The sequence below is a fragment of the Bubalus bubalis genome, chromosome 3, assembly GCF_019923935.1.
Source record: "Bubalus bubalis isolate 160015118507 breed Murrah chromosome 3, NDDB_SH_1, whole genome shotgun sequence".
NCBI classification, from domain to species: Eukaryota; Metazoa; Chordata; class Mammalia; order Artiodactyla; family Bovidae; genus Bubalus; species Bubalus bubalis.
The window spans coordinates 12,085,567-12,104,725 of record NC_059159.1 but is presented as its reverse complement, the minus strand read 5'-3'; the positions used below and the strand labels follow the sequence as shown (position 1 = coordinate 12,104,725).

Sequence of the window (19,159 nt, the reverse complement as noted above, 5' to 3'; positions counted from 1 at the left end):
AGCTGCCTGCCCTCAGCCCGAGGGGCCTCCTGTCATGGGCCAGTGACGGCGCTTTCCCAGGAGAAGGAAGCCAAGGGTCCTTGGAGAAAAGAGAGCACTAGGCAGAGCCTGCAAGCTTGGGTGGTCACTGCCACCTGTAAACGTCACTCTGGCACCAGGTCACCTCTTCTTACCAAACCCCTGGCTCTATGAAAAAGCTCCTTGAGCCCATCTAAGGGAGCAGCTGACAGCCCCCCAACTGCTATAGGCTTGCAAAGCACACCCTCCTGCCTCCTGTGCCCTATCTATGGTACACACCTCACTCTCACCTGCCCAGGTCTGTATTTGCTGTTAAAGACCACCAATACTTAAAGACAAGGAGTTCCAAAGGCGCCCCCATAGCTCCCAGGTGAAGATCTAGTGCCAGCCACGCAGGAGCTGCCACCCCCACAAGCAGGACAGGCATGCGTTCGGATCTCAGAGGACAGCCCACTGCACGACTCCACACACAGGGCCTGCACGATGCATTTTTCCCAGCGGCCACGGGGGGCGTGTACACTCCTGGTGGGTTCTAGAGTCCTTCTCCCTGGGGCTGCAGAGTCAGTGGCTGCCCCTTCCTCCCCATCTCAGCAGGTCCATCCGTTTGTCCCAGAACGGAGTTGGCCTCGTGGTGCAGATGCCCAGTTCTGCTCCAAGGCTGCTCCATCCACTGAGCCTGGGTGCTGGGTGCAAAGCAGGCAGAGCCCCACTCAGGGCCCGGGAACCCTGTCCACAGTCTCCTGGGCAGCTACTCCAGAACCACGGTGCCGCCCACTGCCTCCAGGGCTGCCTTGATCTTCTCGGCCTCGGCCTTGGCCACGTTGGCTTTGATTTCCTGAGGCAGGGATTCCACCAGCTTCTTTGCCTGCCAGAGAGTAAAGTCAGAACCCAACCTGGGCCTGGGCCAGCCAGAGAGCTGTCAGTGACAGCGGGAGAGGGCTGTGCGGTACATGGAACCTCACCTGGACAAGGTTGATGCCCTGGACATAGTTCTTGATCTCCTTGATCAGCTTTACCTTGTCCACGGGTTTTGCCTCTGTCAGGCGGACAGTGAAATGTGTCCGTTCTTTTTGTTTGGGGACGTCTTCTTCTGCTGCCTGGGGGAGGGAGGGAGGAAATGGGTGGCAAGGTGAGAAAGGACGGGGTGAAGCAAGCAGATTCATTCCCAGGCTACCCTGTCCTGTAACCCAAAGGCAAGACCCAGGCAGGCTGCCTGACAAAGCCTACGATTTTGCCAGGAGGCCAGAGTGAGACAAGCGGGCTCAGGCTGCCAAACTGGGTGCTCACCTTGCCTAATCCATTCCAATCCAATCCATCTCTCCAGATGCTGCTCTAAAACTACCTTCTGCCCCCACCACCCAGCACTCTAGTTTCCTTGTCCTTTAAAAATTGTAACTTTTGAGACAAGGAAAAATGACACCATAAGCGCTCTGCAGATAAAATAACACTCAGAAAAGCAGTGCAAGCCCAAGGTTACATACTGATGACAAATGTACAACCAGCTTCAGCTCCACCAGGTGACCAATAATGGGACAACTGCGCATGACAGAGTTCCAGCGGTGAAGGCCACAGCACGCCTAGAGCAGGGACCATGGGCCAACAGCCTGGGGCAGTTCTACTGTGGGTCTGCTGCCTAATTATTAACAGCACCCCCTTTATTCTTAAAAGCGCTCCAGTTTAGACAAGTTACACAGTAATTCTCTCTCCTTGCCCCAGGTGTTTAGCCTGTATAGTCACCTTCCAGTTCATAGTGTGGGGAGGAGTGTGGACAAGACTGGTGGCACTATCAGACACATGTGGGATGTGGGACGCTCCACAGGACCCCTGACCTGGTTTCCTCAGTAGGTGATGGCTGGGGGAAGGGGGCTGAGGGCAGCCACCCAGATTTAAGAGGCTTGAGAAACCCAACAACCAAATGCAACACAGAGACCTCATTTGGATTTGAATAAACTGACTGTTTTCAGAGAAGGCAATGGCACACCGACTCCAGTACTCTTGCCTGGAAAATCCCATGGATGGAGGAGCCTGGTGGGCTGCAGTCCATGGGGTCGCGAAGAGTTGGACACAACTGAGTGACTTCACTTTCATGCATTGGAGAAGGAAATGGCAACCCACTCCAGTGTTCTTGCCTGGAGAATCCCAAGGACATCGGAGCCTAATGGGCTGCCGTCTCTGGGGTCGCACAGAGTCGGACACGACTGAAGTGACTTAGCAGCAGCAGCGGCAGCAAACTGACTGTTTTAAAGTCTGGGACGTTCCTGGTGCTACAGTGGATAAAAACCCGCCTGCCAATGCAGGGCACGTGGGTTTGATCCCTGGTCAGGGAAGATTCCACATGCTTTGGAATAACTATGCCCACACGCCACAACTACTAAGCCCGCGGTCTAGAGCCTATGCTCCACCAACAAGACAAGTGACTGCAACGAAAGGCCAGTGCACCACAACTAAAGACTAGCCCTCGCTCTCCACAACTAGAGAAAGCCTGCAAGCAGCAACGAAGACCCTGTGCAACCAAAAGCAAAAATAAATTAAAAAAAAAAAAAAAAAAAGGGTCTGGAAATGGAACTTCCCTGGTGGTCCAGTGGTTAAAGAATATGCCTTCCAATGCAGAGGACAAGGGTTTGATTCCTGGTCAGGGAACTAAGATCCCGCATGGCTTGGGGCAACAAAGCCCTCCTGCCTCTACAACAGAAAAGATCCTGCATGCCGCAACTAAGACTAATAAATAAAAAACTATTTTAAAAAGTCTGGAACTATTAGCAAAACTTGGAGAGGCTGGAGTAGGAAACCCTGCTAATTGCACTTGAGACAGCTCCTGGTAACGTGAGGAAACACTGGTGCTTTCAGAGATGGATGGTGGGACACACGAGGCAGAAGAGATCAGAAATCTGTCTCAAGCTTCAAATAGGTAAAGCAAATGTGGCAAAACCTTTATGATTTCTGACACTGGGAGATGCATACATCAATAATTATGTTATTTCTCCTTGTGGATAAGTCCGAGATTTCCATGGCCCTGCCATCCCTCTGCCTCACTCTCATCCTTAGCTCCTCAAGTCTTTCCTCAGAGTCACCTTCCCTGCAGCGTTTCTTGAAACTGTAACCCTTTCCCTCACTTAAGAGCTTCTTCCTTACTCTTTTCCCTTTCTGTTTGATACAAATTCTTTTTTTCTTGTTTCCTCGCCTTTGGCTTTTCCCCTTCACCACAAACATGGTCTTCATATGGGCAGGAACCTGCACAGTCTTGGCAGGGAGGAGATGCCAGTGAGGCTGCAGGGGTGCCCACAGCCAGAAAGCGCACAGACCTGCAGGCTGTGCCTGGTTGATGCAGGAACAAGATGAGGGATGAGGAGGGAAACCTGGCCATGTGAGGTGAGGCAAGATATCAGCTGGACACCAGAGAAACACCGCTTTATGCCCTGGCCTGAGCTCACCTCTGGGGCTGTTGGGGCAGGGGCAGCCCCAGGCACCATGCCACCCACTGGCATCAACCCGACATCTTGGATCTTCAGTGTTTTCTGCAGGGACAAAGAAGGGTAGTTTCAGGAGCTGGTTGTCACACACAGACATGCTCAGGAACACGCCTGGCAAGGTCCTTGCATTTATGGAGCACACTTTGGATAATTTACCAAACTCCCAAATATCCCAGCAAGAGGCCCCAGAGCTCCTTGCCCAGCCTGAGCACTGATACCTTCAGGAGCTCGTTGAGGTCGGAGATCTCCAGCAGCGTGAGGCTGGCAATGTCCTGGACCAGCTGCTGGATCTTGGGCGGGTACTCCTTGGGGGCGTTATCCAGGGGGGCGCCAGTGAGGGTCTCCCCCCTTCGATGGCTGCTGCATCTCATAAGCCGCACAGCGCAGACGTGAGGTACCTGTTGCCTGAACCCCATTAGAACAGAGTCGTCAGCCTAGCACAGGCAGGGGAAATGGGCCAGGCAGGTAGGTGCCATTAGCTCAGATCTAGCTCCTTGGTCCCAACCCAGGTTCTCAGACTCCAGGGACCGCGTGGATAACAAAAGGGATTTCCGGGCCATTTTATATATTCTTCAAAGGGCCTTGGAAACCCACATAACTGTTTGCAGACACGCTACCCACGACGTTTCCGGTTTGGATGAACTCTACCAGTCCATGGACGTAAAGCAATTACCTGAATGCATTTTGCCGCGCAAACTTTCAGACCCTGCGGTCCCTGGCTGTAGAACGCCAGATCAACTCATGGGAGTCCTACCACGTCACTGTGCTGCCGGGGAAACTGAGGCACGGAGGAAAGCACGGACCGGTCCAAGGTCATCCGGGGCCACCCCATAACTATCGGCGGCCCGTGAGGTTAGGGGATCGTTAAGTGGAGGCCCCGTGCCTACCAACCACGTAGGGACTCGCCGAGTCGGGGGAAGCCCCCAGCCCGCGGCCGCCGCCCCAACGTGCACCCTCAGTGCCGGGCCAAGGGCCCCAAACTACCAGCCTGCCCGGCCCTCAGCGGCCCGCAGTACCTGACGAGGCGAAGCGCAGCGGCTCGAAGCCCGAGACACGGCCCCAGTAGGAGGCTTGTGGCCGACGGCAGCATCGCTCCACAGGAGAGAAGGTCACACGCGGATCCTAGTAGACGGGACACTCTAGCCGCCGGGGCCACCGGACATACGAGCTGGGGAGGACACTCTAGCCGCCAGGACTACCGAGCATAGAGTTGGGTAGTACGTTCTAGCCTGCAGGACAGTCGCGCATACAAGCTGGAGAAGGACGCTCTAGCCTCAACTCGACTTGTCTCCTCTCGCTCCGCGAGATTATGCAAAAGACAACGAGTGGCGCAGGCGCAGAGCTTCGTGGAGGGGGCGGTGGCCCGACGCCGGCTGATCTGGGTCCTTCCCGCCGAGGGGCCAATGAAGCCGAGAGAAGGCTGAGACCCGGCGCCAGGGTTCGTTCGAGTCGGGGAAGCCGACTGGGCCCTCGATACACTAGGGACGACGGGCAGGGACCTGACCCTGTTGAACGGCACAGTGACACCTGCAGCAGAGTCCGGGCATATGACGTTTGCGCTGCCGCAGGGCACGCCCGGGCATCCCTAGTGCCCTTCCTCCTAAAGTCCGTTCTGGGGGCCCGGCCGCCCGTGGCCTGTGGTCACCTGGCGGGAGGGAGCTCCCCGGCCCTCTGGGCCGTCTTCTCCTCGGTCTCCTTCTGTATCTAAACGGATGTCTTGCAGGCCAGCTCGGGAGCACATTTGGTCCTTCCGTCCTGGCAGACGCAGTAGCGAAGCCACCGCCCTCCGCCTGAACCAGACCCGCAGCGAGCTATAAACTCTGCTTGCAGCGTCTGCTAAGGGTTGTGATTGAGCCCGAAGGGGTCGAGGATGGGGTCCTTGGGAGAATTTGTAAGCCTGGACTCTTGTCTCCAGCTGCCCGAATCCTCTGCACTCTTGCCTCTTAGTTCAGCTCCCAAATATCTGGCACATGGGGTGTCCCCAGCCCTTCGGGTCCTAGGGCCTTTGCTCCTTAAATGCAGCAGGGGACATACTGCTCTCCTTCTGTCCTAGATACCATAGGTGATTTTCTAAGAGCCCAGGGATAACAGTCCTGACTTTAGGTCGAAGAAGGCTGGGCTTCCTTTTGCCCAGCATCTGTGATCCTGGGCGGGCTTTTGACCTGAGCTCTGAGCCCATTACACTACTGCATTGCTTCATAGAAGAGCTAACAAGGGGAGTCACCCAAGAGGTTTGCACACTTAGTTTATGAAACGTATTGAACCCTGGATGTGAGAGGCTGTGAGTCTATGTTGTCATAAACATTTTCTTCTAGGCTACAATTCTGACAGTGCCGACTCAGACTAGAGCCCAGGCCCCACACGCCCCTCCCAGGAGTCAGCGCAGCTGGGTGGAGAGGGCACAGGTCCTTGGTGCTCAATCTCAGGGAGGAAGACAACCGATCTCAAGGCCGAGTAGCGTGCACCAGTTGAGACTCCTGTGGAGCTAGGCCTGCGGCGAGGGGCAGCTGGCCTGTGAGGAGGCACCCACACACCCACCCAGAACTGAAACAGCTGCCCAGCACTTTCCCTCTGAGCAGACACCCTGATACTTGTTGAAATACATTTTTATTATCGCTGTTCCATTCCATCTACTCAGGGCACTGGATAAGATGGCAGCTCAGAAGCAGAGAAGCTGGAGACAGGCCCCACCCTTCCTGTGAGGGCCAGGAGCATCCCTGCTGACAGCCTGGGGGGCCATGCTGGAGAACTCTGGGGAGCACTCACGCTAGTCACAGACCATGGCCTCAAGGTCTCCCGGGGTGGGGATGGGAGGGCATGAGCTGTGCGGGGCAGAGACCCCACTCTGGCCAGCCCTCACAGAACCCGACATAACTGGGCTGGAGGCTTCCTCTCAGGGAAGGTCCTTCCCTTCCACCCTCCTCCCCGAGGCCCAGCCCTGGGGAAAGGAGTCAGACATGAACTTAAGGAGCCAGAGACAAGGATGGGGCCTAGGGGAACCAGGAGCTGGCAGGCAAGGACAAAGACGGAGGAGGGCCGGAGTGAAGGGCCACCCCGCCCACGCAGAGGGTAGAGCGCGAGGCAGGAGGACCACGCTAGTTAGAGATGGAGGCGGCAGTTTTGGAGAACCGTAGTGTTACTCTAGATGGGGAGCTCCCAGCCGGGGTCAGTCAAACGAGATGAGCTGGGCTTCACTGCCCTGTGCTGGCGGGCCCTGTGCTGGGGGCTGCTGGGCCACTGGGGGCTGCTGCTGAGGAGGGCCGCTAGAGGGCGCCATCTGCAGGAGGACACACAAGCCAGTGGTCTGTCTTCCCTCTCCAGGCCCCAGCCTCCCCATCCTCTACCAGCTCCTCTCCAGAACACTCCACAAACCAGCCTGGCCCAGTATTTAGGCCCCTCAAGCCCACGCTCCTGACTCCTCCCCTTCCTCCAGTCATCACAGATTCCCTGTCCTCTTCCTGTTCCCAGCAGAGCCCACTCCCCAGGCATTCCGGATTCATGTCTCTGGAGCTGAGTAGATGGGACCTTGGGCTTTTAAGTAAACATATGGTTTTGACACCCAACAGCTATTGTTACGTGCCTGTCCTGGTCCTGCCTGAAGAGCAGCAATCCTGGCCCACGCCAGCCGCACTTCCCAGGGCAGCCCCACTGCAGACGGGGTCCACAGTGAAGCCTGTCCCCTGTCATGACCCACGGTGGTCCCAGGAGAGGCTCACCTGCTGGTACACGGGCTGCTGCCCTGAGATATAGGGTTGCTGTGGGGGCGGCAGAGGCGCGTCTTGGCCAGGGAGGGTCGGCATGAGATTCTGTGGACAATGAAACAGCCCCATGCTAAGAAAGCAGCTCTGTAACCAGGTCAATGCCAACCAGCAGAGAGGCAGTGGAGGGGACATGGGGCAGTGAGCAGACCATGGAGCCTGCCCAGCATGCTCCCACCCCCAAAGGCCCTGCTCCTCCCATCTGAGGCCCCCCGACAGCCTCTCACCTGCATGCTATAAGGCTGGTAGCCCATGGACACTGACTGGCTCCCCATGTAGCCCATCGTACCAGACTGCGGGGGCTGGGAGATGGCTGGGAGGCTCTGTGGGGCCTGGGAGGCCACGGTCTGTGGAGGAGAGAGGGCGATGGGAGACAGTTGGGCCTACGGGCCTTGTAGGGAAGGGGCAGCCTCCCCACCTACCTGATAGCCCTGAGTGGGAGTAGGCTGGTATGATGAGTAGGCTGGGCTGGTGGTGGGCCCCGCGGGGCCCTGCGGGGCTGCCTGTGCACCAGCCGCCCCCGCTGGGTACATGTAAGCGCTCACCATGCTGGGGTCTGCAGACAGAGGAGAGAGCTCAGAACCCTGAGGATGGGGCAAGGGACGGGGGCTTGAGTTTCCCTTTTCCTTGTGACTTACAGAAATAAGTTTGTGTTTCACATTTTCACAAAAGAATAGTAAGTGAAATAAACAAAAACAGGAAAGGACCCACAGAATGTCACACTCTCAGAAGACCAGTTACAGCCCAAATGGTCTGCAAGACAACAGGCCAGCGGTCTTTGAGAAATCAGTGTCAGAGAAGCCCACGGAACGTTCTAAGAGGGAGGACAGCTAAACAGGGGGCGGGTTTCCTGTTGGCACAGGTGAGGCCCTGGGGCCATGTGAGCGCGAGCCAGCCGCAGATACAGTCACACCAGGGCCTCTGGGCTCGTCTGGCACCTGTGCCCAGGCCCTGCAGAGCATCCTGGTCTAGCAAATGTAGAGGCCTCTAGTAGTAAAGGGTGTCACACCCGCCACTCCCCCTAAATTGGGTCAGAAGAGAGTGAGTGTGGCTGAGTGTGGGGAGAGTGTGTGAATCTGAAAAACGCTGTGTACTGCTCTGCCAACTGTTCTGTTAGTTTGTGATCACACCAACACAACAAAAGAAGGAAAGGGTAGCGGTCTGGGGTTCGTCTTGGCTGTTGGCCCCCCACCCTCCTGCCCTACCCACTCCGTTACCTGCTGCGGCTGCTGGCATGCTGGGGTAGGGACCGCTGGCAGCTGGGGCCGGCTGACTCATGTACATGGTGTGCATGGGTGAGCCCTCCACCGAGCCGGCCGGGCTGAAGGTGCCCGCGAAGCTCGCCGGGCCGGAGGGCTGGTACAGCACAGCCCCCGCCGCAGGCATGGCCTGGAGCTGGAGACAGAGAGACAGCTTTCAGGGCACTTGTCCGTCACCAGGGTGCCCTGAGGGACCGAGGTGTGTGGTGGGCACGTGCCTGGGCGTAGGGCAGAGAGAAAGCGGGCATCTGGGCCCGCATCTGGATGGTCTGCTTCTGCTGCTCCAGGCGCATCTGCCGCTCCTTCTCCTGCTCCTGCAGGCGCTGGATGGCCAGCTGCCGCTGCACCTCTAGGTACTCCTGTGGACCACGAGGCAGGCGTCAGGGCTGGCTCCGGCCCCACACCCTATGGCCGGGCGGGCTGCCACCGCCGCACCTGCTTCTTCTGCCGCATGATCTCCAGCTTCTGGGCCAGCTGGATCTGGCGCTGGCGCTCGGCCTCCTCGGCTGCGCGGCGAAGCTTCTCCCGGTGCTCCTCCCGCAGGGCGCTGAGCGCCCCCCGGGCGTCACGGATCTGCGCCAGCTTGTCCTGCAGTCCCTCGTAGTATACTGTGGGGAGGGGGCAAGCTGGGGGGCCTTGGTATTGGCTGGAACACAAGCTGCCCACAGTGGGCACTGCTGCCCAGCCTGGCTTGGGAAATGGCAGGGCCCAGCTGAGCACCTGTCTACAGGGTGCAGCTGGCATAGGGGCTCCAGGGCAGGGGGACGCACATGCACACGTGTGCGCACACATACGTACACATACACACTCCCGCCAGCTCACTGTGCTCAGTGGGACATCTGCCACTGGGACTCCCTCATGCAGAGCCCAAGGTCCCTCGCGGCAGCCCTGCCCACACCACCCCAGGCGCGATAATGCCTGGCCCAGAAGGAGCCCACTGCCCCTAGCGGGTGTGGCAGGCCCAATGGGAGCCCCCAAGGCCTGGAGGGACACCTGGGAAGGTGCACGTGGCACGTACGCCTGCGCTCATCCAGCTGGTTGAGCAGCTCCAGCAGCTGGGGGTGCATGGTGTTGATGGACTGGAAGAGGGACAGTACGGCCGAGTCGTTGGTGATGCTGCGGCCCCGCACGTGGTTGCTCTTCATGCGGTTGACGAAGGTGGTAACGGCATTCTGGAGGGCCTTCAGGAACTGTGCATGGCTCTCCTCCGACTCCCCATTCTGGTACTGCTGCCGGGGCACAGGAGTCTGCCTGAGCACCTCCTACACCCCGAGCCCGAGTGGGGACAGGGTCCCTCTGTCTGGCTGAGTCAGGTGCTGAGCTCTGAGCTTGCTGCACAACTGACTGGGTCCTCCTGGGGGGTTGGCGAGAGGCGCCCCCAGCACCCGGTTCACAAGGGAGGAAACAGAGGCCCAGGGAAGCTCGGCTTTTGCCCACAGGCACAGCGTGGCCGAGACAAAGCTGTCCTGGCACTGGCCTCTTACTCCACTGGGCACCAAAGTGCAGAGCCCCAGAATATTCCAGCCTGTTTGGGGTAGACAGCAAGGAGCTGAGCAGAGCCTACAGCCAACCCAGAGACGTCCAATGGAGAGCTGTAAGTGGCAACAGCCCACCTCTGGGAGGTCACCATGAGCCTGGCGCTCTGCACTCTGGGAGGCCAAGTCTGCCCCCAGCCCGAGGAGGGAGTCATGGCTTACCTCACTAAAGGCAGCTCCGGCTGCAGTTACGGCCTGAGGGTCTGTCTCTGGGAGGGAAGTCTGGAAGAGACCAGACAGTGAGACTCCATCTCTGCCTATCCTGGTGTCCCTCTCCCAAGGGACCACAGTCTGAAGCCTGAGAGTAGCCCCTTACCTCCACGTTGGCAGGGATTGCGTGTCCCTCCCCAGGCTGGGCCGTGGGCTCTGTCAGAGGCACTGGTGCAGACGGCGTGGGGCTCTTCCGAGCCTCCTCCTGCTTCTTCTCCCAGTAGTTCCGGTTCAGGTACCGTGCAAGCTACACAGGCAAGAGGGGGTCACTCCCAAGGGCCAGGAAGCAGCGAGGGGAAAGCACCACACTTGGGGTATCCTCACCTCAGGATCGATGTCCTCAGCCAGAGGCGCCGATGAGTTCTGGGGAGACATGGTGTATATGAGAGGCCACAGGCCGGAGGAGAGGCCTGGATGATATAGCCATGAGAGCGGACCCTGCAGACTGGCCAAAGCCTGTCCAAGCGCCAAGGGGCTCCGTAACCGTAGATGGGATGCAGGGTGCTGCCCCACCAGCCCTCCCACTGACCACAGGGTCGGGTGGGCAACTGGCAGGGCTTCTCTCAGCTCCACCCACAGTGCCCTGCAGGGTTTGCAAATGACTTTCTAAACCTCTGCCCCACCTGCCACCTTCCTCCTTTTTACAGAAAGAATTCGGTCCACCTCCAGCAAACAGACCTGTGACGGCCTCACAGGAGGCTAGAAAAACAGAGCACTTTGACCCAAGGTGTCCCCAGCTCCTCCCGCTTGGGGGGTATGGAAGACACCGGGGTCTCGACAGTGAGGCCTCCAGCCCTTGCAGTGTCCTCTGCTCCACTGGGGTCCTGACCAGGGAGCCGAGACCTGTGGGCACCAGGCTGCCTCTGCCCCTGCCCAGGAGACTCAAGCATCCCTGCTGAGGCACAATCGCTTGCCCTCTCATCCCATAGGAAGGCAGTCCAAGCCACTGGGGCTGAGCTGAAGGGCAGGCTCACCACAGGCGAAGAATACAGGCTGCTGGCAGGGGGCGCTGAGGAGGCCACGGGCGTGGGTTCAGCCTTGGGGTACGCGGTATAGGCCGACTTCTGCCTCTGCAGGATGACCAGGAGGAGGTGTCCGAGGTGCACGCCGCACTTTCCTGTGCACCCCCAGACTCAGCAAGGCTGTCCCCGCTCACCATCCGTTCCTTCTCCTCGGCCTCCGACTGAGACAGGGCCAGGGCCAGCTGAAGCTCCTCCTCTTCCTGCAGGGCTGTCTCGTCCCTTTTGGGGGGCAGCTGAGGATGACAGGGCAGGGTTAGCGGGGCCAAGGGTCAAGGCGCCCCCAGAGGCCCGGGCAGTACCTGCGACTGCTGAGACAGCGGGCTGGTCAGGTACTCCGGGGGCAGCTCCGTTGTTGAGGCCGCTTTTCCCTCTGCTTTCCTGGAGGAGACAGGATGCCGTGTGTCACCAGGCGCTGTATCCCACCCCCATGTGTTCTAGGAAACAGCCTGGGGCTCCCCTCTGACACCCTGAGGGAAGGAAGACAGGAAGTTCCGCAGACCACACTCCAGAGAAAAGCTGGACCCACGAACCAGCTTTCACCTCTGGGCTGCAGGGCCCTGGGCAAGTCACTGGCCTAAAAGACAGCCCCTTTCCTGGAAATGGGGCTCCAACATCCGCCACGCTGCGGCTTTCCAAAGAAAAGACCTCCCAATGGAGCGGCCTACAGATACCACTTCCCCAACAGATCAGATCCCATCCCTGATGCTGGGAAGATGGACACACTTGACTGCTACCAGCAGTCTTGTGGGAAAAGTTCCCCTTGGGAAGCACACATGGGAGTTGAGGGGAGAGGGACAGGGTGCCTGCGGCTCACTCTTGACTGGTTCAGGATACAAGGTGTGTGTGGGCACACAAGCCTGGGAGGGTGGGGGTGGTGTGTGTGTCAGAGAGAGAGGTGGAGTCAATGGGGCTGCAGAAAGGCAATTTACTGTCGTGGGGTGAGGGTCTCCAGGCAACTCCTGTGTCTCTTCTCCCAACACTTTATAAACAAACCCGAGCAACTGGCCAGCAGGACTCAGACCTAGGGGCCCTGCCGGGCACCACCCTAGCTCCAGTGTCCCAGGGGACTCACTTGTTGAGCTGCTCAAAGCAGGGCTCACACACCCGCACTTCCTTCTCAATGCCGAACTTGGGGATGGTGGAGTACTTGGAAGAGCACTTGCCGCAGAAGATCTGGCCACATGCCCGGCAGTGGTGCTGTGACACGGGGTGGTCAGGGAGGCCTGGTCAGCCACTCTTCACGCCCACCTTCTGCCCAGCACTACCTGCTGCAGGAAGTGCCAGGCTGGGCCTCCCAGGCTGGGGTGGGCAGAAGGTGAGCTTGGGAGGCCACAAAGGACCTGGGGGAACAGGGCACACTCGCAAGCTCTCAATTATAGCCTCCACTTTGAGGAAAAGTAGTCAAATTGACAAAAAAAGTTCACAAAAGAACACACAAGCTGTCCTAATGAGTAAGTTTTGCTGTACAGTGAGTCTGGGGAGTCTGCTCAGATGTCCCAGGCCCCAGCTTCAGTGAGCAGAGGGAAGGTCCAAGCCGGACAAGCCAAGTCAGCTGAGGAGACTCAGCGAGGGGGCTACTGGCCGAGGCAATGCAGACCCAAACCCCTGGGCATGGGGTGCTTGCGTTCCCCAGGAGTACAGCCTTGCCTGAACTTTGCCTGAGGGCACTGACCATTGGACACAGATCCCAGGTGACCTCACTCCCCACGCCGCCAGGTCCCAGTCCAGAGAGAAAGGGCCTGCTGTGCGCGCCGTGGCCTTGTGGTAACAGCGGGAGGCTTGGGGTCTGTCCCGGCCAGGTGGGGAGCTGGGGCCCTCCCTGAGGCAGGCGCACTCACCTTGCGGGTCATGACCCCAAACTGCACCCGGCACCGGTGGCACTCCTCAGCATCCACCCAGTCAGGGGCCTGGGGACGGGCAGAGTCAGGTCACACGCCCCAGCCCTCCCTGGCCACCCCGCTTTCCACAAGGGGTGCAGGGGCTGCAGGGGGCTGCGGCCAACCCACTGCAGACGTGACTCGAGGAAGATCTCCCTCCAAAATGGTCCTCTTTTCTTTCTAAAGACCTGACTGCAAGACTTCCCACAGCTTCGGGGACATGGAAGTATTTAACTGGGAACCACAGCCCTAAGGCACCTTCAACCAGGTTCCTTTCTCAACCTGCAGACAAAGCTGCATATTCTACTTAAAGGGCATTCTTATGTTGAGGTCAATTAGCAGCTCACCTGCTCCCAACAAGCCCAGATCCCAGGGTCTCCCTTCTGCCTCCTGCAAGCAGCCTAACTCCTGGACCCAGCACCCTGTGAACTCACTCTCTCCGCAGCAAACATGGCATCGCTCTCCTTGAACTCTGGGAAGACGTGTCCTGGAAAAAGGAGGCCCCTGTTACCACTGAATGCTGCCCTGGTGTGTGAGGCCCTCAGCCTCACCTGTCCTTACCCATCAGCCCTGAGGCCTCCAGCGATCACATCCCAGTCCTTGGTGTCTGCTCCTCCCCGAGCAGATAGAAGAGGTCCAGAGCCTGAGGCAGCAGGCACAGTGACCTCACACTGCAAAAGGGCGTCTAGGGGCGCAGCTCAGCCAGCCTGCCCCACAGCTGGGGTGGCTCCGCATGGCTGCTGAGTCCTAGGGACCACACACAGAGCCAAGCCTCGCTCCCACCACATCAAGGCCTCGCGGGTCTTTCCTGGGCCTCCCGTCTGGCTCCTGGCCTGCATTCCAGCCAAGCACACTTCCCAGAGCTTTTAAACCAGAGCTTTTTTTTTTTGAGCTATGGACCCGTTGAAATCCCATAAGTCTTTGTTTTTGGTTGGGTTTTTTTTTTTGGCCATGCTGTGTGACTTGTGGGATTTAGTTCCCCATCCAGAGATCAAATCTGGGTCCCTGACAGTGAAAATCCAGAATCTTAACCAGTGGACTGCCTGGAAATTCCCTCCATAAACTCTGGATGTTCTCTCTCATGTCTGAAGTTCAGGAATTGAAAGTCTGAGACCAGCTTATTGATCTGGATGGGTCCTTCATCACACAGTGTTGGCACAGTCCTGCCCACCCTGCAACCAACAGGCAGTGCCCTTGCTCCTACTCCGTGGCTCATCTTGGGGTCAGAAGACCTGGCCCAGCTGTGCGGCACAGGTGGGAGAGGACCCAGCCTGCCCTCTCATCCACACCTGGTGGGAGCACCAGAAAATCTTCCAAACATGGCCTGAATCCACTGCTCTCCTTGCCAGAACCCCAACATCTCTCCACAGGTACAACAACAGGGAGGAACACGCACTGGGCCTGAAGAAGCCTGCCTCAGCTGCCACAGCCCCGCTTAAGAATCTCCAAGTCCACTGTGCTCAGAGCACAGTGCCGCCCCCAGCACAGCCTCCCTTGGGCCCACCTGGTGCAGGGCAGCCCCTCAACCCGATGGTGCGTCCCAAGCCCAGGACTGGACCCTCTCGCCCCCACCCCCCTGACTCACCTTCCACCTTCATGATCTGGTACGTGTCCTGGACCACCTTGTACTTGGGCTCGTTCCGGAAGGCGTGTGCCCAGGCCTGAATCAGATACAGGATCTTGTTCCGGACGTTTACTTCCACCTGCCTCTGTAGGCAAGGGAAGAAGGAAGATGAGGAGATGGTGGTGCCAAAGAGATATCTCAGAACAAGGAAGCAACTGGCAGACCCCAACTGGAGACGGGGCCATGTAGGGAGCCACTCCCCAGATCCAGGCCTCCTCCAGGAACCCCATCCCCAAAGACAAATCCATTCCCCCTGTCTGTCGACTAAGGGCCTGCACTGGTCTCTAAATGCCTGGAAGAACCTGGGGAATCCCTCAAGTGAAGGCTCTCCCACCCCTACTGTCTCATCACCATCTGTCTCTCCCCATCTCACCCCTGTGCCCTACAGGACCCTGACTACCTAGGGAGCCCCTCAACCTGTGACCCACTGTGGGGCTGGCTAAGGCCGGCCAGCAACAGGCAGAGCCAACCGAGCCTGGGCTGAGGGTGCAGACGCACGGTCAGCCAGCTGCCTCCTTCCAGTCACAGGCAGCCCAGACAGGTGGGATGAATGGCTCCAGAAAGTTCCCCACATACAAGGCCACCATCTCCAGCAGATTAAAGCACAACCAATCCCACTTCTAAAGCTCTCTCGATGATGTACACACACAATGCTCAGGACAGTGGATCAAGAAAGTTGCTTCGAGGAGACACCCACCACAGCTCACATGCCAGAGTTCCCGCTCTTTTTTATAACCTGGGTCCAGTCAGTGGACCCCTCTCCAGGTAGCCCCGGCCCTTCAAGGACTCAGACCGCGTGCCGTGTGAACAGGACACGATCATGCCCATACAAGGAGGACAGGTTCTAATTCCTCTGTCATCCAGGACAGAGGAGGGGCTGGCCAGGCCTCCAGCCAGGGCTTTGAAAAAGTTCTGCTGTCAGCTCAGCCTCAGATGGGCTCCAGGCTGCGAGGCCCACAGGCGCCCAACAGGCCCAGGTCAGTGGTGGTGGAGTTGGTGCCGGAGCTGTGCTCCTAGGTTGCCACCTAGGGCAGCCTCAGCTCTATGGGATGCCCTTCACCTCCAAGAATGGCTGCACCACCCCACTCTACATCATACAACCTCCTGGTGTCACTGCCCACATCACAATCCCTACAGGTGGGCAGCGAACATGCCCTGCTCAGATGACCCCTTGAGGCCCTGGAGGACTTTTCCCTCCTCTGCCTTGGCGGGTGGGGTGGGGGGCGGGTTCTGGCATCCCTTCTCTGTTGCTGTTCCCCAGCTCTGCCTCCACAAACACATCAAACTCACGTGCCTCCCTGCTCTATGCAAGTCTTTTGGGGACCCCAGGTCTCCACTCACATGCTCTGCCATGGCCACACGCACACTGTTCCTCCCCACCTTCTCTGCTACTCAGTGAGCATCCCCTACCCTTCAGACTTAGCTCCTGCCCCCCAGGAAGTTTTCCTCACCTTGCAGGAGTGGGGTCTTCTCCGCACTCCCAGATGCAGCCCTGCCTAGCTTCTGGGAAGGCCTGACCTCTCCAGGCAGGGATCACAAACACTTGCCCTCCAGCCCTCGGCACTGTTTCTGACACAGGTGCCAGCAAAGCCCCAAGAAGCCCCTGGGGTGGTGCTCCCCCACACGGGCCTCTCTGCTCCCTGAAGAGCACCCACCTTCAGCAGATCCTTCAGCTCCTCCATGGTCTGCTTGTTCGCCACCTCATCATGGACTGTCTGGCCGCAATTCTTCACCACAGACTCCATGACCTGCAGACCCCAGGGAGGGGAAGACTTAAGCTGCAGGTCAGGGCAGGAACTCCCCCTCCTGGACAGGTCCACCTTCCCCACAAGAAGGTGGGCCTCAACAGGGCCCTCAGACCACCCAGCTGGATAGGAAAGCCCACGGAGCAGTCTCTAAGGCAAGCAGAAGCCAAGGCTACACCTGCTCCTTTTAACTCTATGTTTTATCACCAAGGACAGACACTGGAGTCAACCTCAGGGGCTACATGTGTCAGCCTCAGGTGGAAGAGCGGAAGCACTGCTCCCAGCCCAGCCCAGCCCTCTGTGCCTGGTGCCTCCACTGTTGGCAGTGCGCCCATCGCTGCCACCCCGACCAGGGCCGACTGGAGTACAGGGTCTGATTACCTCTAGGGCGTACAAGGCCACGTGGGGATTCTTATCGTTAACTTTCTTCTTGATGGAACTCACTGCATACTTTGCCCTGACAGATAAAAAGGCATTGGTAAAAGCAAACAGAGAAAAAAAAAAAAAAAGAAGAAAACAGCTTCTAAGACTGAGGAAAAGCCCATTGGCCATCTGGTCCTTGAGACCCCCTAGGCAAACGTCCAGGTAACCATGCACTCCCAAACGGTACAGAAAAAGTCCTTTAACTGTCCTGAGATCTCAAGAGCCATCATAGCACACAGACCACACAGTACTCCATCGGGGCCTAACATACTCAGCTTTCATCAGGGCAGGATCTTGGAAGATGAGTGGGCACAAAGCAACCCCGGTCCACAGTGCGGCCACCCCCCTGCTCCCGAGGGTGCACTTACTGCGTGTCCCCCTGGCGGATCAGGTCACAGATCTGGAGGATGGACTCCCAGTCAGTCTCCAGAAGAAGCTGGCTGGTCGCTTTGTCTAAGGCAGAAACGCACCATTACACGGGCTCATCCTGCTGGGTGATCCCCTAGCTGGACCCCCAGCTCAGTAACAGGCAGGAGGAACTGCCTCCTTCCCATTTTATTTTAGACATCTGGACCAAACGGAAAACTGCATGACCATCCTCCTGACACCTGACAATAACCATGGAAAGCACTGTCCTTCCTGAAAGACATTGCGGGCTTTTTACACACAAGTGCTGTTCCAAACACTTTACGCGAACTCACTCAACTCTCAAACAAACCTTAAGAATTAGGGGATATTTCCACCCTCTCTGCGGACAAAGAAACTAGGTGAGAAGTGAAGAGAGGTAAAGTCACTAGGCCTGAAATCACACAGCTTGCTGGGGTGGAGCCAGAATTCAACACTAAGCTCTGCTGCCTCATCCCTCAGAGTCCCTTGTTTTCAGAAGTTTAGCCTGTTTGTTTAGCTCTCAGCTGTGGCACTGCTGGAGAGACATACAGCAGAGACCCTGGTCCTCTGCCTCAAGTGTTTTGTGGAATGCAGACAGGGCTGACCTGCCAAGGAGGATTCTCCAACAACAGAGACCCCGGTCCTCTGCCTCAAGTGTTTTGTGGAATACAGACAGGGCTGACCTGCCAAGGAGGATTCTCCAACAACAGAGACCCGGTCCTCTGCCTCAAGTGTTTTGTGGACTGCAGACAGGGTTGACCTGCCAAGGAGGATTCTCCAATGACCACCTCTAGTCTATGTCTCTGTGGCCTCAGACACACAGATGAGCGGCTCAGGGGCTGCTCTCCGAGTTCAGTCAGGACCATGGTCCCTGGAGTCGTGCAGAAGATCAAAAAGGATCTGACAGTGACTCCTGGATTGATCACTGAAGGGCTGAACCATCTCATGAGCTGAGTTCCTCAGCCCAGATAATTCAATGAGCAACGAAGAGGCCTCATCTGAGGTCCCTCCGAAATCGCATTTGAGGAAGAAGGAGGCCAGGTTCAGGCTGACCATTCGACTACCCAGAGCGCCTGTCCCAAACACAGAACAGTTTCCTGAAGGAGAGTGAGCTTGTCCATAAACATTGATTTTCCTTCCTAAAACCTGTGACTTCCAGGAGGTTCAGAAAGATCAGCTATCCAGCCCAACAGAGGAAACGCCTTCTTAGCCCCGGCGCTTCTTCCCGGAGCCCAGGGGGGACATCCGGCGCGGGTCTGGATCCCTGGGGAAGCAGCGCTCCGAAGAGCTTGCAGGTCCCAGGGAAAACACTGCTGGCTCCACCCTTGGGGCCCGCGTATGGGTCAGAATCCCCAAATTCCAGGCAACCTAGGTTTTTGGCGGGGAGAGAGGGTCTACTGAGACTTTACTATTTCACTGAGTCATCCATTCTCCTGACTCAGGACGTGAGGCCCGCTTGGCCAGACGCTGGCAGTTAACTTCCCCAAGCTCCTGGCCGGTCTCCTGCGCGGACCCTCACCCAATCGGTCGGCGCCAGGCCCTGCGCCCAGGACCGCCGGGCCTTACGTCGCCTGCGCGCCCGCCCAGGGCCCGAGTCGCGCGGCGGTCGCCCGGGATCACTGGGGGCGGGGGTCTTTCCCACCGGGGAGCGGGGGCAGCGTTACCTAGGAGACGCTCGAAGGTGCCACTGCCACGCCCCATGGCGACCCGGGACCCCAACCTGACGCCGCGGCGATCCCCACTGCTGGCCGGCGCGCCCCCGACTTCCGCTTCCGCCTGCCTCTCAGACGCGCGCACGCGCACGTCGCCGGCCAGCTCGAGAACCGTGGGG

General features: G+C 58.2%; 2 protein-coding genes across 4 annotated transcripts; both read right to left on the bottom strand.

Moving 5' to 3' along the window:
- Positions 1-302: 302 nt before the first annotated feature.
- On the bottom strand, positions 303-4,713 carry MRPL12 (mitochondrial ribosomal protein L12). The gene is made up of 5 exons (XM_006064208.3): positions 4,505-4,713; positions 3,707-3,893; positions 3,450-3,533; positions 981-1,115; positions 303-883 (listed from the first exon to the last, which is right to left on the bottom strand). Exons 1-5 carry the CDS (start codon positions 4,576-4,578, stop codon positions 767-769), a joined length of 597 nt encoding a protein of 198 aa, XP_006064270.1. The 5' UTR covers positions 4,579-4,713; the 3' UTR covers positions 303-766.
- Positions 4,714-6,076: 1,363 nt separating this feature from the next.
- Positions 6,077-19,151, bottom strand: HGS (hepatocyte growth factor-regulated tyrosine kinase substrate). Of its 3 annotated transcripts, none has more exons than XM_025279698.2 (22): positions 18,993-19,151; positions 17,310-17,394; positions 16,900-16,975; positions 16,429-16,521; positions 14,735-14,858; positions 13,584-13,636; positions 13,111-13,179; positions 12,345-12,469; positions 11,572-11,650; positions 11,407-11,505; positions 11,225-11,320; positions 10,575-10,613; positions 10,357-10,497; positions 10,203-10,262; positions 9,524-9,734; positions 8,941-9,113; positions 8,724-8,864; positions 8,464-8,641; positions 7,669-7,802; positions 7,474-7,593; positions 7,205-7,294; positions 6,077-6,765 (listed from the first exon to the last, which is right to left on the bottom strand). In XM_025279698.2, the coding sequence occupies exons 1-22, from the start codon at positions 19,027-19,029 to the stop codon at positions 6,655-6,657; spliced, it is 2,334 nt and encodes a 777-aa protein (XP_025135483.1). In that variant the 5' UTR covers positions 19,030-19,151; the 3' UTR covers positions 6,077-6,654. The 3 variants fall into 3 exon arrangements, with proteins under 3 accessions (XP_025135483.1, XP_025135484.1, XP_025135485.1); XM_025279699.2 differs by having other exon boundaries at positions 9,524-9,731; XM_025279700.2 differs by lacking the exons at positions 6,077-6,765; positions 7,669-7,802 and having other exon boundaries at positions 7,239-7,294.
- Between the last annotated feature and the right edge of the window lie 8 nt (positions 19,152-19,159).

Excerpts from the sequence above, each read along its gene's own strand:
- MRPL12 (XM_006064208.3), bottom strand. The coding sequence starts at position 4,578 with ATGCTGCCGTCGGCCACAAGCCTCCTACTGGGGCCGTGTCTCGGGCTT. Across the intron at positions 3,534-3,706 it reads ACCTCAACGAGCTCCTGAAG|AAAACACTGAAGATCCAAGA; the intron begins GTATCAGTGCTC and ends TTGTCCCTGCAG. Across the intron at positions 884-980 it reads AGGGCATCAACCTTGTCCAG|GCAAAGAAGCTGGTGGAATC; the intron begins GTGAGGTTCCAT and ends ACTCTCTGGCAG.
- HGS (XM_025279698.2), bottom strand. The coding sequence starts at position 19,029 with ATGGGGCGTGGCAGTGGCACCTTCGAGCGTCTCCTAG. Across the intron at positions 12,470-13,110 it reads TTGGGGTCATGACCCGCAAG|CACCACTGCCGGGCATGTGG; the intron begins GTGAGTGCGCCT and ends CCCGTGTCACAG. Across the intron at positions 6,766-7,204 it reads AGCAGCCCGTGTACCAGCAG|ATGGCGCCCTCTAGCGGCCC; the intron begins GTGAGCCTCTCC and ends GTCCTCCTGCAG.